A 14,897-nucleotide genomic window follows, 5' to 3' on the forward strand; every position below is an offset into this window, starting at 1 on the left:
TTCCACTTTTCCACTTTAACCACTAGATGGTTCCACTTTCACATATTTAGCCTCGTAAAGTCTGACATAATATATAATAATAGTCAGATTAATTTTATTTCATTTATTTATTTATTAATGGAACACTTATTGAATCTTTTTAGAATCTCTAAAAATAAAAGTTTTTTTTTTTTTTTTGGAGTGTCATTTTTGATACATCAGGCTTTTATCAGGCATATGGTGTGAGAAAAAGGAGCTCTATTCAAGGAGGGGAAAAAAGTATAATGAAATTGTGATGGCTTGTAATGTAAATCAGATCTTTATAACATAAAAACAGACTACTTAAATTGGTTATAAATATCAATTGTCACTCTTATTATGTCTTGTGTCTTAGTAAGATGACATTTAAATGCTTAGTTTTATGATCAAAGTTCTGTAGTTTTTTTTTCTTTTTCTCAATCCAATGATTCAGATATAAAAAATATTTTTTTCTCAAAAGCCTAACACATCATATTTGATACTTATGCTTTAACATTATTTTTTTCAAAAACAATTATAATAATTATATATGGGCGTAAAACTTACATACCATTATAAGTCTTACTAGTTTGAACTAGTTATTACTAGTCTAAATTATGAACTAGTCTGGCCAATCAGTTTTTATGTAACCTATGTAACTTTATGTAAAAAAAAATTCTACAGTTATGTCATTGATTTATTTGTCACATCCTCAGTATAGAAGCACTAGGAATGGTTGTGAGAAATGATCTTAAGCATGTACACCCTCAGAATGATCAAAGCCGTCAGGTTTAAGAGTTAAGGAGTCTTGTGACCAGCCTCATGTAACTGTACCAGCACGAGCAGTGCAAGTCCTGGCCTAATGCTCCACTGAACTAATCTGAGGAATGAGAACTTGGATGACATTCCTGCTAATCAGCTTGTTTAAATAGTCAAACTAAAAAACACAGAGAAGACATCTCCAATCAACCACTGAACAGCATTCCAGAGGATCACAGGCTGTGTGTACAAAGTGCATGGTGGAGAACCGTGGCGAGGCTTGCACCTCAAATGCAAAATTTATAAAAGCACAAAATGAGAAGTAAAATAAAAGATTTTCAAACTCTTTGATGCCAAGGACCCCTGAATATCATGATTTCTTTGCATATATAAAAAACAACTAAGACAAATTTGTTGAAAATATTAAGTGTAATTTGCTTTTTTTTTTAATACAAAACTAAACGGAGACCGTAAAGGGACACAGAGATGGAAAGAAAAATTATATTCAAATGCTGTTGCTCTTCCAAAAGTTCTCTTTTCCTTGAGAAATGCTTCAGGTCAGGGGAAAAAAAGAGAGTGAATATCTTGAGGGAACGCAAAAGTTTTGCGAGTGACGTGAAGTTGCTTAAATGAAAAAGTGTTTTGAGTAAATGCAATAATTTTGCAAGCTAATGCAATGTTTCTCGGGGAAAAGCCAAAGTTTTGATATTTGTTCAGTATATTTGTTCACAATACACTTAATAAACAGGGGTAATAATTGGGATGTGTAACACATTTAAAAGAGGTATGGCCATTGAGCACCTTTACTTTTTGACTGTACAGTGGTACAAGATGGTACATTGTTTAATGCAATGAGAGGCAGTTTCAATTTTACACAGTTGATCAACAAAAAAAAGTGCACCAGGACAGATTGGGACAGGGCAGTTCAAAGATGCAACAAATTCAATGAAGTTTACAGTTGACTTAAAGGCAGGCTACGGGATAAACAAAGCAAATATCTGAGGGATTCAATGCTTTTAAACTTAAAACTTTACAGTATTGCCATACTATATTGTTTTCCCTCCCAGTGGTTTATTCAGTGTAACATGAAACGCAATAACAATCCAAACGGTATGTGAATCAAAAATAAACATTTGTCTTTAGGGGAATTTTCAATATTTTTTAACCATAAGTGAAACGTAAACTTTACGACTCCGATAGTCATTTAGATGTTGCACCAAAGAAAAATTTCAACACATGATTGAAAGGTGGAAACAGCATATTATGAACAAATTAAACACATAGTTTATTTGTGCCAAACTGCAATGTCTGCCATAGGCAGACCTAGCGTAATCGCTACACTGCTAATCGCATCTCCTGAGGGAGTGAATGTAATATTCCCTTAGAAAAGGGAATTTGAAATTTTCAAATAAAAAAAAAAATACCCACATACTTGGCCATTTACAATTCATCTGCCAACCTAAATCCAGAATGCAAGAATATCCATTCCTCATATTAAAATATGACTTCTTTCACCTTCTAGCCCACACATATGGCACAGCTGACTGTATAAAGCAGTAGCACTTATATAATATGCAGGTATTGTACAATTTATTTACACATTTACAAAATGAAGTTTAGCAAAGAGTGGCAAGTTTTGTGAGTTTCTTATTCATTTCTTGGCTGGATTGAGTTGATGGGGGGGGGGGGGGGGGGGGTTCCATTTCAAATTTACATTATGTGTCAAATATTCAGGGGATGGGAGATGTAAACATGTCAGATGTCAAGCTGGAGTGATGTATAAATTCTAAAAACAATTTCCCTCCTTTTTGAGGACCAGATTCGATGAAGGATGTGATGCAATTAGTCCATCAAGTCCGTATGAGAGGTGTGAGACGGCAAGGCCCCTGAAATCCTAGACTGTGAGAGAGACGCTCCCTCAGCAGAAGCAGCAGCAGTGGAGAGGCCAAACTCGAACCTCCACCCTCTTCTCCAACAGAATACGGTGACTGAGGAAATATGGAGCCCCTCTCACATCCCATTGGCGCTCATCTTGGACTTCTGTGACAACTCTGCCTCTTTAGCCTGATGGGACAGAACAGGTGGGTGTGACATACACACACAAAATATACTATATAATGGCGCTTTTCCACTGCATGGAACGGCACGGTACAGTTCACTTTTGAGGGGTTTTCCACTGGGTACAGTACCTGGTACTTTTTTTAATACCACATCGGTTGAGGTTCCAAGCGAACCGTACTGTTACCAAAATGTGACGTGTAAACTATCCTGATCACTGATTGGCCGGAGAAAATCGTCACTGCCTACATCATTGAACTTGCGGCACGAGACACAACAGACCCGGTAGATTTAAATCAGCTCAACAAGCGAAGGAATCGAACGCAACTGTTTTGAATGAACGCACCTTTCTTTTAACAACCAAAAAATGGCTGTTTCGTTGTCTGTTGAAGAAGTACAGACGTCCCTCTCGTTGATAGCCAAGGAGTGAATCCAGTGAGAGCGTGATGGAGCGACGTGGAATGAAAAAGTTTTTCAGGAGTCAACATGTAAATAATCCTGCCCACTCTAAAGCAGTACTAAACTGCAGTGGAAACGCAAACTGAGGCGAACCGAGCCGTACCACGCAGTGGAAAAGCACCATAAAATCTTTCAATTTAATTTGATAGAAATTCTAAATTCATGCAAAAAATAAAAAAAAATACAATATAAAATGAAACCTCTTGAATATTACAACTACTATGCAAAATCTTTCATTTTAATATTTAATAGAAATTCTACATCCATACTAAAAAATAGAAGATGTTTTCTGAATAAAAAACATTGCCAACAACATTAAAAGCAGGACAGTCCTGTAAAATGTGTGCAATGGTCAAAGTAATCCTTCCAAAACCACATACTGTTGAGTTTATCTTTCAATAAATACACATATTGAGTGACCAGGGGAAGTCGTGGCCTAATGGTTAGAGAGTCGGACTCGTAATCCAAAGGTTGCGGGTTCGAGTCTCCGGCCGGCAGGGATTGTAGGTGGGGGGAGTGAATGTCCAGCGCTCTCTCCACCCTCAATACCACGACTGAGGTGCCCTTGAGCAAGGCACCGAACCCCCAACTGCTCCCCGGGCGCCGCAGCATAAATGGCTGCCCACTGCTCCGGGTGTGTGTTCACGGTGTGTGTGTGTTCACTGCTGTGTGTGTGCACTTTGGATGGGTTAAATGCAGAGTACGAATTCCGAGTATGGGCCACCATACCTGGCTGAATGTCACTTCACTTCACAATAGAATATCTTTTTTGGCACACTTACATGTATTAACTGAGCTTCGGGTGATGGCATGTCCAACCCTCTGGGTTTCTCCAACAATTCTTCAGACTAAAATACATAATCAAAGTGTTAGCAATATCTTGAATTTAAACTATTTCTAACCATTACTTATTATACAATGACTGGCATCCTGGAGAGCCCTTGAAGACTGAGAAATTGATTGATTGATTGATTGATTGATTGATTGGTGATGTAATAACATTCCTACCTGTCTGTCTTTAATGACCGGAGCAGAGTCCACCAGCACCTCCACTGAGGAGGACAGTGGATTCCCTTTGGCTGTGGTTTCGACCTCCACAGGAGGAGGAGTGGCTTTCTGTGACACGGACATACAGAATATGAAACCATAACAACCATTAACAGAACAGTGATAACATATCAGTGGTCTCTGCGGCAGTGACGTGCCAGTCTGCATTTCTGCCACATCTAGACATCAATTGGTTAAGGTTTCAAAGGTAATCTGTTGCCAAGCACTGGGGTAAGAGTAAACAGAGCTGATAAACTTTGGTTTAATTTAAGTCTAGGTGCCTATTAGGTAAATACATTGGTATTTACAACCTGTTGCTCTTTGGCTATTTACAGAATGTGTACTGAATATATTTACATATGTAATTATGCTGTTGAAACCAATGAAATCTATTTGGTATATTTTGGATTGTCTGAGGGGATGGGCGCGATACATTGGTAACATTGGTTACTGGATGATAATAAAGTATAATTTGTTAGTATCTACTCACTTAAAGCTAAAAAAAAAAAAACTATTGATTTAAAAACACTGTTAAATGTAACCCTTAGCAAATCTCAAAATGAACATCCATTTTTCATACTGTACATTATAATGTTGTGATGCCAAATTCACTCCTAACATTTAGAGAACTGTATTTTAAAGTTTAGTATTTTTATACATTTATTTAGACAAACTAGTATAAAATTTTATTTTCACCTCCAGTTTGGGCACCGGTGGGATGACTGGAGTTTTGGGAGTGAGGTCCGTCAGGTACATTGCACGAGAGAGCAGCAACAGGGACGGTGGGACATTTTCTTTCAAGTGCAGGTCCAGCCACTGAGAGAGAAAGAACACAAATAACAATTAACAGTTCATCAATGACTCAAAGCATACAGTCACACTTAATGTCAAAACAATCAGAAATATATCTGTAACACCACAGACGCAGCATTACAGTGCCAACACCACCCTGTGACAAAAGGAAAACAATACTCAGTGGGCACAAGCTGGTAAATATAAGAGGACTGTTTAAAGTCTGTTGTATGTGTCACTTTTAATTTGTCTACAGTCTTTGGATGGAAAACAGTCATAAATATCCTCCAGTAGGCAGTTTTACAACCTAGTCAGGCTGGTCTGTGCGCACACGCACCTGCTGCAGCTGCTGTCGGAGCTGATCTGTGGTCAGACCCAAAGATCTCATGCCGCGACTCCTGCTGGCAGCCTGGAGCTCAGCTACAGTCATTGCGGCCACACCCTCCTTGGCGATCATCTAGATATGAAAAACGAAAATCATGATTATCTAACATCTGAGATCATCTCCTTAACATATCAAACCCAGAATATTACTTTAAGGTCTAAGGCCCCAATCAGACAGAACACGTTTTTTGCAGTGAGAAACACCTTTTCTTTTTTTCATTTTTTCTATTGACAGTGAGCTTTTTGCGCACTGTTTATGCACCTCGAGCGCCTTGTGTTTTAGCCGCCTGCTGCACCTCGCGCTTTTGTAGGAGCGCTCTGATTTTTTAAATTGTTTTACTTCAGCTGCTCAATTGAAAAGCACCCGAAATCATTCACGTTTTTTTCCATTGTCCAATCGAATGAATGGAGAGGCGGGCCTTCTGTTGTGGCGACGAAAGTTTACTGTTGCTTAGAAAGTCCTGAGACTTCAGTGATGGAGGAGAAACTTTTGATGTCTGTTGCAGGTTACCCGGAGCTGTATTTTTTAAGGTTTTTGCTAATATGACAGTTTACGTAAAAACCAAAAGATTTCGGCAAAAATCTAAGATTTTTAAAGCATTCGTGCTACAATCCTTTGATCAGACTGACAGGACAGATGATTTGGTGGTTGCCTAGCAACATAAAAAAACCACAGCCCAGTGCACTTCACATTTTCAGACCTAAAAAAAACGTGTTCTGTCTGATAAGGCAGCATTTACTCAGAATGAATTTGTGTGTTAAAAAAAAAAAAAAAAAAAAAAAAAAAGTACGAAGTGAGATGTGAGCACTAGAAAAAAAAAAGTTGAACTTACTTTAACTTAAAGGATTAGTTCACTTCCAGAATAAAAATTTACGGGACAATTTACTCACCCCCATATCATCTAAGATGTTCATCTTTCTTTATTCGAAAAGAAATTAAGGTTTTTGAGGAAAACATTCCAGGATTTTTCTCCATATAGTGGAATTCAATGGCGGCCAACGGGTTGAAGGTCCTAATTGCAGTTTCAAATGCAGCTTCAAAGGGCTCCACACGATCCCAGCCGAGGAATAAGGGTCTTATCTAGTGAAACGATCTGTCATTTTCTTAAAACAATAAAAAAAAATGTTTAACTACAAATGCTCACCACCCTGATGTTTACAAAGCCAACATCCAAAGAAAGTCAAACGCCCTTAACGAAGACCTAACCATGCGTGACCTTTCCAACGTGATTACGTAGTGCGTGAAGTTGCAGACGTGCATTGCAGAGCTAGTGCAACATGAGCATTTGTGGTTAAATAGTGTATACATTCTTTTTTTTTTTTTTTAGAAAACGCCTGATCATTTCGCTAAGTAACACTCTTATTCCTCAGCTGGGATTGCGTAGAGCCCTTTGAAGCTGCACTGAAACTGCTATTTGGACCTTCAACCCGTTGGCCGCCTTTGGAGTCCACTATATGGAGAAAAATACCTGGAATGTTTTCCTCAAAAAAAAAAAAAACAACAGAATTTTTTTGCAACTGAAGAAAGACAGACAAACATGAACATCTTGGATGACATGGGGGCGAGTAAATTATCAGGAAATTTTCATTCTGGAGTGAACTAATCCTTTAAGAGCTGTGTTCTTAGAACGAGTTTCATAAAAAAAGATGAAAAAGCAACAGTCCTAGATGTTTATTTAATGCATGTTTACATAGAAAAATAATAGAAAACTAACATAGTAGAATGCAAAAATGCATTCTTTGTGATCATTCCCTAATTTTAAGACGTATGGTTTAGTCACCCACAAACCTAGAGGTCACAGCAACATGTCAAGTCATAAATCCAGCTGTAAAACTACTTTAGAGGGTCAGTGGCAGTTGTCTGGTTTTGTCTCACCTCATCATCAGTCTTGATGGTGCGCAGCTGCATCATCAGCTGGAACCGCAGCAGGTTATTGGTGCCTATGGGCTGCAGCTCCAGCAGTTTGCACAAGGCCACCAGCTGTGGCCGCTCCAGATGCTCCAGCGTCAGCTCATCCTCAAAGAGCTTGGAGAACTTCACGATGTCTTTAGTGCTGGGCTGTTCACCGGTGTGCCTCACCTATAGCGAAAAATTTAGAAGCATCAGTCACAACTAGGGGTGTGCGATATGACGATTTTTGATCGTGGACGATAAAAATGTCTCCACGATCTGCTTTTGAAGAAATATCGTTGTATCGAGCTACAGCACACATTGTCAAATACAGTTCTGGCGCCGCCGTCTCTATATACTGTACAACACGACATACAGCAGTAGAGTTACTCAGACAGGACACTGCACTTATTCGCGATCGCAAAAGTACATTATTTGCACACAAGCCTTGCTGGTTAAATGTTTAATTCGCGCGCTGGTCTGACGTGCGCTTGTTCTGAGCGCATACACCTGAAGCACGCGCACTAAAAAGCCTGTCTAACAGCGCCTGATTACTCAACTAAGTTATATTTTGCGCTAATACTGTCAAAACACACAAGGTTTACATACAGACTGAGTTGGTTATCTCTAAAATGAAAGTAAATAGTTAAGAGAGAAACGGATGCGTGCCTGTACTGTATATTAGATGCGTGCAGCTCTTAAAGGGACAGGACACTAAACGTGCTGTCGACTGTCATTAAAGGGATAGTTCACCCTAAAATTTAATTTCTGTCATTATTTACTCAGTGGAAAACCAAACAGTTGCTGGTCTACATTGACTTTGATAGTAGGAAAGAAAAATCCTATGGAAGTCACTGAGGACCAGCAACTGTTTGGTTTTCCACCTTCTTCAAAATAGCATTTATGTTCAGCAGAAGAAAGAAACTCATTCAGGTTTAAAACAACTTTTGAGTAAATGATGGTATAAAAATAAAACAGTATGACAGAATTGACAGACAGATGACAGAATATTAATTTGTGGGGGAACTATTCATTTAACGTTAACAAAACAACAAAGCGCAAAGAGAAAAATCACTCACTATTCTTGACTGAAAATCTTTAATACAGTTGCTTTAGGAATCAGTCTATGTAGTGTTTTATTTTTATATTTGTTCATTCAATTTCATTGAATGCTCTGCTAAATACACCTATTGTACCTGGAAATAAAGCACTGTTTGTTTTATTTGTATATTATGTGTATTTGTAATGTGTATCTTTGTTCTTATTTTTTAATAAGAAAAATAAAATAATGACAAAGATTTTTTATCTTCACCCACTTTGGCCTAAATATCTGCCATGCATCTTTGTCTTTCTAGTTTGGCTGTAATGCTCAGACAACTTGTAAAACCAAAATAGTAAAACTAACAAAGAATCGGGATAAAAATCGTGAATCGTGATATTTCTATAAAAAATCGTGATATGATATTTTTCCCATATCGCCCACCCCTAGTCACAACAAGAACAATTTTAACTATATGTGATGTTGCAAAATGGATTTGATTATTGAACTTACCTGTTGCACGTAAGTCGAGAACTTCTGAGTCTCGTCTCCAACAGCTGCTTTGTTCCTCCTGGCCATCTCAGCAATGGTCTCCTGTAAGAACTTGGCCAGCTCTAGTTTAGCAGCAAGTCCCTTCCTCTGTTTTTCCGCCTGAGTAAAACAAACAAATTCAGATGTTACAACTTCATGAAAATTACTACTCAGATTCATTGAGAAACAGTTTTACGAATCCTTTACACAGATTTCTTATGCTTGCATTTCGTAATTTAGGCTGAACTTTTGCTGTGGTTTAAAAATGTAAGCTTATAATACCTTCTTGGACTCTGTCTCAAATGTAGAAGGCAGCATTTCTGGAAAGAGTTTGAGGAATACGGGGAGCAGAAACTCCATGAAGGGAACGATGACAAAGATTATGAAGGGCACAAGCCGGAACAAGTCGGCACATGTCCGCATCAGCTGTGGAGACAACGGGACAGGTCTTATTCATTCGTAGTCAAACACAAAAGCAATTTGGGTAGGTGAGAGTAGCATTTCTGGCCTAATCCAGCTGTACTTACTCTGAGGTGTTAAGCTTTTTGGTTATGCAATCCTGTTTGTGTCACATTACATTATAAATCCTTGACCAAGCAATGGTTTGTTCTAACAGGATTATCAAACATAATTACCTTTTTATAAAACTCAAATCCTGTACATATATTCATAACTTATGACACATTTTCCTTTGTCAAACGAATTACATCTTATATAAAGGTGTTTTTAGACTATGAATTACAATAATGCCATGGTATTACCATTATTTTGGACACTGCACCTTGGTACTATTTGGAATACTATGTGAATGAATATTGTAAACAAACAACTACATTACCCAGTTTATAAGGTTGGATAAAGGAAATACATAATCTTACCATGTTTTTTGTGTGTCGTAATACCATAATGAAATACTTTGGTAATATAACAATTTTGTATATGTACTATAGTAGTTCAAATGGCATTGTAAGAGACATAAGTTATGATTTTAAAATAGATGTGGATTTAATAATTGTGCATTTTAATTCATTGTAAAAGTGGAATATAATATTGAAATATTTCTGAAATACTAGAAATTCCATTAATAGCACTTAAACGATGATATTTTGACTTTGACATTTTTTGTTTCCAGATAATTTTGTTAATACAAATTTTTAAATATTTACTAGAATATCAAATATAACAGAATGTATAACTCGAGCTCCCATATCATGGAGATGCAAAGAAATAACAAATCAGACGTATAGCTACCACAGGTATTATTTAAATTAACCTGAAGTACCCTGTAAATACATATGCTAATGATATTTCACCATATCAAACTACCATGGAATTAATATCCAATACAACCACTCTACCGTGGTAAACCCAAAGTAACACAAAGCTCCTCGTCAAATAGATTTCCAAATCTTTCTCGACCCAAACATACCCTCCTCCTCTCCCTCCGGGTGAGCTGCTGCCCGTGCAGTAACCTCCAGGCCATCCTGGCTGCGATTTTGGTGTCGATGCCCAGAAGGCGGAAGCCATGATAGTAATGCTTGAGCTCATCCAGGACTCTCTGTCCCAGGGATTTTCTTGGCACTGCTGGTGGTGGTTGAGTGCCAGAGGCGGCAGGGACGGGCTCACCCTTGACAGGTTCAGGGGTGTCCTTCACCTCTTGAAGCCAAGCACAAGAACTGTGGAGGGGACGTGCAGCTATGCAACCAGGGCGGATGAAGCTGGATGTGTAACAGGGGTACAGTGGCCAGGGACACCTGGCTGTGACGGCAACCCGGCCGAGGAACTCTGAATGGTAGCGTGTGCATGCGGTCGACGGGAGAGAAGCACAACTGTGTCTTTTAGAAAGCAAGTAGGATCCCCTAGAAGAAAACCAGAACTTTGAGTTTTGATAAAAATACTATTTACAATGTTAAAGCACAAGGTAAAATATTCAGGTATATTCAAGTTTCTGTGCTCTAGATTACTACAGAAAATTATTTCAACTTGTTCTTCAGTTTGTAAAAAAAAAGTGATAAAATCGCTTACTATCCTTTTCTTAAAGCTAATCTTTCAATCCTATCCTGATCATGTAAAGCCTGTAAAGCCAGTGACTTATAATAATGTGCAAAGCAACATGAAAGCAACTATTTACATCAGGAATTACATTAATTAGCCTAGAAAAGTATTTCCATCACTAATAGGGCAATTTAGCCAGCTACAGCTCACATATATTTAGAATGCAAGAAGGAATTAATGTGCTTTAACAAAGATGCAAGCTTCGCGTTTCTGTTTTTGAAACCTCCATGAAGCATTGCAATTGGGGAACATTGAAAAATATTATGAAGAAATAATAATATTTTAAAATAATAGTACACTTGGAACAGGACAAAAATGTTCATTTTTGCACCAGTAACTTGGATGAGCTCACCTTGATCTTGTTACAGCAAGAAGCACCTGTGAGCTAAAAACGGCCATTTTGTTACTTTAAATCAGGTGTCCTGTAAAGAGAAATAGATGTAATGTTATGTAACTCTAATGCAATTAGATTTACACATATTAGAGACTTATAAAATCTGATTAAATGGAGCATTTTTGAGGAATAATCCTCTTTATCACTGTCCCAATATTCATGAATAAATAATGTACAATGATTTACAAACAGACGCAGATACACAAGTAACTATGGAATCAGTCCTGTTATTTTAGGGCATATCCGTTATGTTATGTACGTATGACTATAAGTAGATTTTTTGATGAATACAGCAACAATAATAACATGTGCAGAAAAGCACGCTCGTCACGGATGCGGCGGTCGCGAGCACTGCACACAAATACTGGCACGTGTTTATCTTCGCCGCTTGCGTTGCTAAAACAGAACACAAACACCTGTCAAAGTCATAGGCCATATTTAACAACAATACAAGGAACGTTTACTTTCACCCGAAAGTATGCCTCAAATTACAACAGGTAAAGTGTTTAACCGTTATATAATATTTATGACATTTATTTCAGACCCCGCAATTATTAAAGTGCTTTATTTTATGCGTACGTCAACATAAACTACAGTATCCACTTTCTATAATAACTAATCGAAGTAAATTTTTAAAAGTCTAAATTGTTGTCTAAAAGCGGTGCGAGTAAGTCAAAACAGTGAAGTTTAATGACAGGCGCAGAAGGCCACAGTAGACGCCGCAGATACACACCATCTCAAAACACACCGCATTCAGTACCAGCACAACTTTACATCTATTACAGATGCTTTTCTACGGATATAAGTTAGTTGATACGATATCGATCAAGTTTAGAGAAAAGCGATCGGACAGTTCTTTTGTTTTACTTTCGTTAATGTAGCTACAACTAATAGCGAGCGGTGGCTTAACGGTTACGAGACAATAAACTAGATGGTCTAATAAACATATCGAGCATTTAACAACTCTATTAAACATCTACCAACCTGTCGAAAAGGCCCGTGTCGTTCGGTGTGACGGATGTTAAACTGTAGTCATTGGATATGGTGTCAGATCGGATGACGGAGGAGAAAAATGTCCGGCTCGACAGCGCTCCTCCTGCAGCTGAGGGTCAAATTTCCTCGGAGGCGATGGTACGGGTGAAAACGGACCTTTTGCGGGATGAGATACTCCATTCACGATGGTATGTCGCTCCTTGAGTTTAAATCTATATGGACATATAAATTAATACATCCGTGCTGTTGTATTGTTGCGATCGGATTTAAAACGGGCTGTCAGGTTGCCTCCGGTGGCCCAGTCAAACCGACCGTCCTACCGAGGAGGATCATCAGATGAGGGGTGAGGCGTGATTGACAGCCACATAAACCAATGAGCGAGCTCTACGCACTAGTGACGCTGGCCAATCCGCTGGACGGGGCGGACAGTGGAACTTCCCATGACCTCATCCGTGACAGCTGCTGATCTCAGTTCAGTTGTAACTCATAATTGTCATGGCAACAGTCAACGTTACAGTTCTGAGAACAGTGGCTGGGTAGCAAGGCGTTTCACTTGGCTGTTATTAGGTATATGTGCAGACGATGGCGCTATTATTCAGTTTAATATCACTTGAGATCCGCAGGGAAGGAACAGTGCTAACGTTATAATGTGTATGAAATGTTGCATTTTTGCAAAACAATTGTTGTAATGTTATACTGGTAATTATTGTTTCTTTAGGCCTCGAATAAAACACATGTTAAGAGAGTATACTAAAATCATCTAGCTTTATCCATATAAAATATTGCTTTTATTTTCAATTTTACAAACATTTTACTTTTATATATGCACATACACACTTATTTATATTGTTTTTACGATATCAAGTTAAATGCATATTGTTTACTGTTGTTATTATTACGTGGCCAAAGTAGAATTTGGCTATTTTTCGAAAACACAATTTTTATTATGTTTAACAATTATTTGTTACATACGTGCATAGTTTTTTATTGTGTGTGTATGTATGTATATATATATATATATATATATATATATATATATATATATATATATATATATATATATATATATATATATAATTATTCTCTGTAATAAGTTTATCACACCTTATACTTTAATGTCAAGCAATAATATTGTAGTAATTATGTAAGAAGTAATTTTAAGAAGAAAAAAAACCTACTCGTCCCAACATGCCCCTCACATCGTGCAGCACAGCCAATAGGGGAGATTTTATTTTGGCGCTGAGACACAGGCCTTAAGATGAGGGGCTTTTGTTACAGCTAGAGGGAGGGAGACGGCTATAATAAAATATATGGGAGCCAAATTTCCCTGGGTCTGCAGGAGCATCCCGCAAAAAAAAAAAAAAAAAACGGGGCCTCTCCCGATTCCACAGCCACACATTCTATCATGGGGATCGACATACGACTGATCTAGCCCCTTTTTTTCTCCATACACCGGATTAGGTCTAAGAAACGTGGAGTCATAGGTCTTTGTGTTGATATATTTATGTTAACTGCAGCGGGAATCCAGTTTATTTGGTGTATTTGTTTAGAATGGAACACGCTGAAGGTACAGACGCTTTTATTCTACCGTTGTTTCGATGCTTCGTTTCATAATATCGCGTTGAATCCAAACAAGCGCTGCATGTATTTCTGTTTTTGATAACAATAAAGCATTTATTTTCAGCACACCTTTTCCTGATGGAAATGTAATCTGGCCAATTTGATTTAAAGGGGCACGGGCAGCCATGTTGGCATGTTCGCATTCACTTGTTCAGTTTTTATGGTTCTCCGCATGATACAGTCTACCAAGAAACATACCATTTTGAAACAAAATATGTGTTTGGACATTACGTTGCGTTGGTGTTTTCCCCATGTAAGTTACACACATGAGCACATCCGCTAACGCTGCCTTTCATATAACGTTAATGCAGCGACATTACACGGGTCCGCTTTACAAGGCTGTTGGGAAAACAGGATTTGTTTTTAACTACACGAGCTTAATTTTGTTTATTCGCGACCAATATAGCATTTTTTTAAGTTGTATGTGTTTATACATAATATGATTATATCGGATATGTTTTGTTATCCAGAAAAGGCTAGCAGGCTAATGTTAGCTAGCTGCTGGTCACTGCAGGTTTGTTTCTTTGACATGTTTTTGATTAAGTTAGTTGGTTTAGAAACGGTCGTTTGTTGTTCTGTGGCATTGAGTGATGCGGTTCATGTGCTAAATGAGAGTCTTTAACGGCTTGTTTTACATCTCTTACTGGACAGACGAAACGAGCAAAATAGACTAAATAAACACTGCTTTGATGGCAAATATTTCTTTTATTGACCAGCTGGCTTAGCCATACTTGCAATTAAAGGGAGAGAAGCTCAAAATTCATAACATTATTTAGTGAAATAGAAACTGAGATAAAGCACGCATTGTTGTCATATAAGAAGGAGAGAGGGGATGTTATATGAGGAACATGGCATTTAACAAGCTTAATTCTGACTAA

At 37.9% G+C, this 14,897-nt stretch overlaps 2 protein-coding genes across 3 annotated transcripts in view; one reads left to right on the forward strand and one right to left on the reverse strand.

Annotated features, from left to right (window-relative positions):
• Positions 1-1,171: 1,171 nt before the first annotated feature.
• Positions 1,172-12,744, reverse strand: letm2 (leucine zipper-EF-hand containing transmembrane protein 2). The gene is made up of 11 exons (XM_079410721.1): positions 12,391-12,744; positions 11,365-11,434; positions 10,387-10,816; positions 9,240-9,383; positions 8,940-9,077; positions 7,373-7,576; positions 5,450-5,569; positions 5,017-5,136; positions 4,282-4,389; positions 4,056-4,121; positions 1,172-2,820 (listed from the first exon to the last, which is right to left on the reverse strand). The coding sequence occupies exons 2-11, from the start codon at positions 11,409-11,411 to the stop codon at positions 2,767-2,769; spliced, it is 1,431 nt and encodes a 476-aa protein (XP_079266847.1). The 5' UTR covers positions 11,412-11,434; positions 12,391-12,744; the 3' UTR covers positions 1,172-2,766.
• Positions 12,745-14,243: 1,499 nt separating this feature from the next.
• The window catches only part of nsd3 (nuclear receptor binding SET domain protein 3), a 28,686-nt gene continuing 28,032 nt past the window's right edge, over positions 14,244-14,897 (forward strand). For both annotated transcript variants that reach the window (XM_079410717.1, XM_079410718.1), the window contains exon 1: positions 14,244-14,272. The gene's annotated coding sequence lies outside the window, so the exon portion shown is untranslated. The remainder of the gene's footprint in view (positions 14,273-14,897) is intronic.

Source organism: Barbus barbus, assembly GCF_936440315.1.
Source record: "Barbus barbus genome assembly, chromosome: 47".
In the NCBI taxonomy this organism is placed as follows: Eukaryota; Metazoa; Chordata; class Actinopteri; order Cypriniformes; family Cyprinidae; genus Barbus; species Barbus barbus.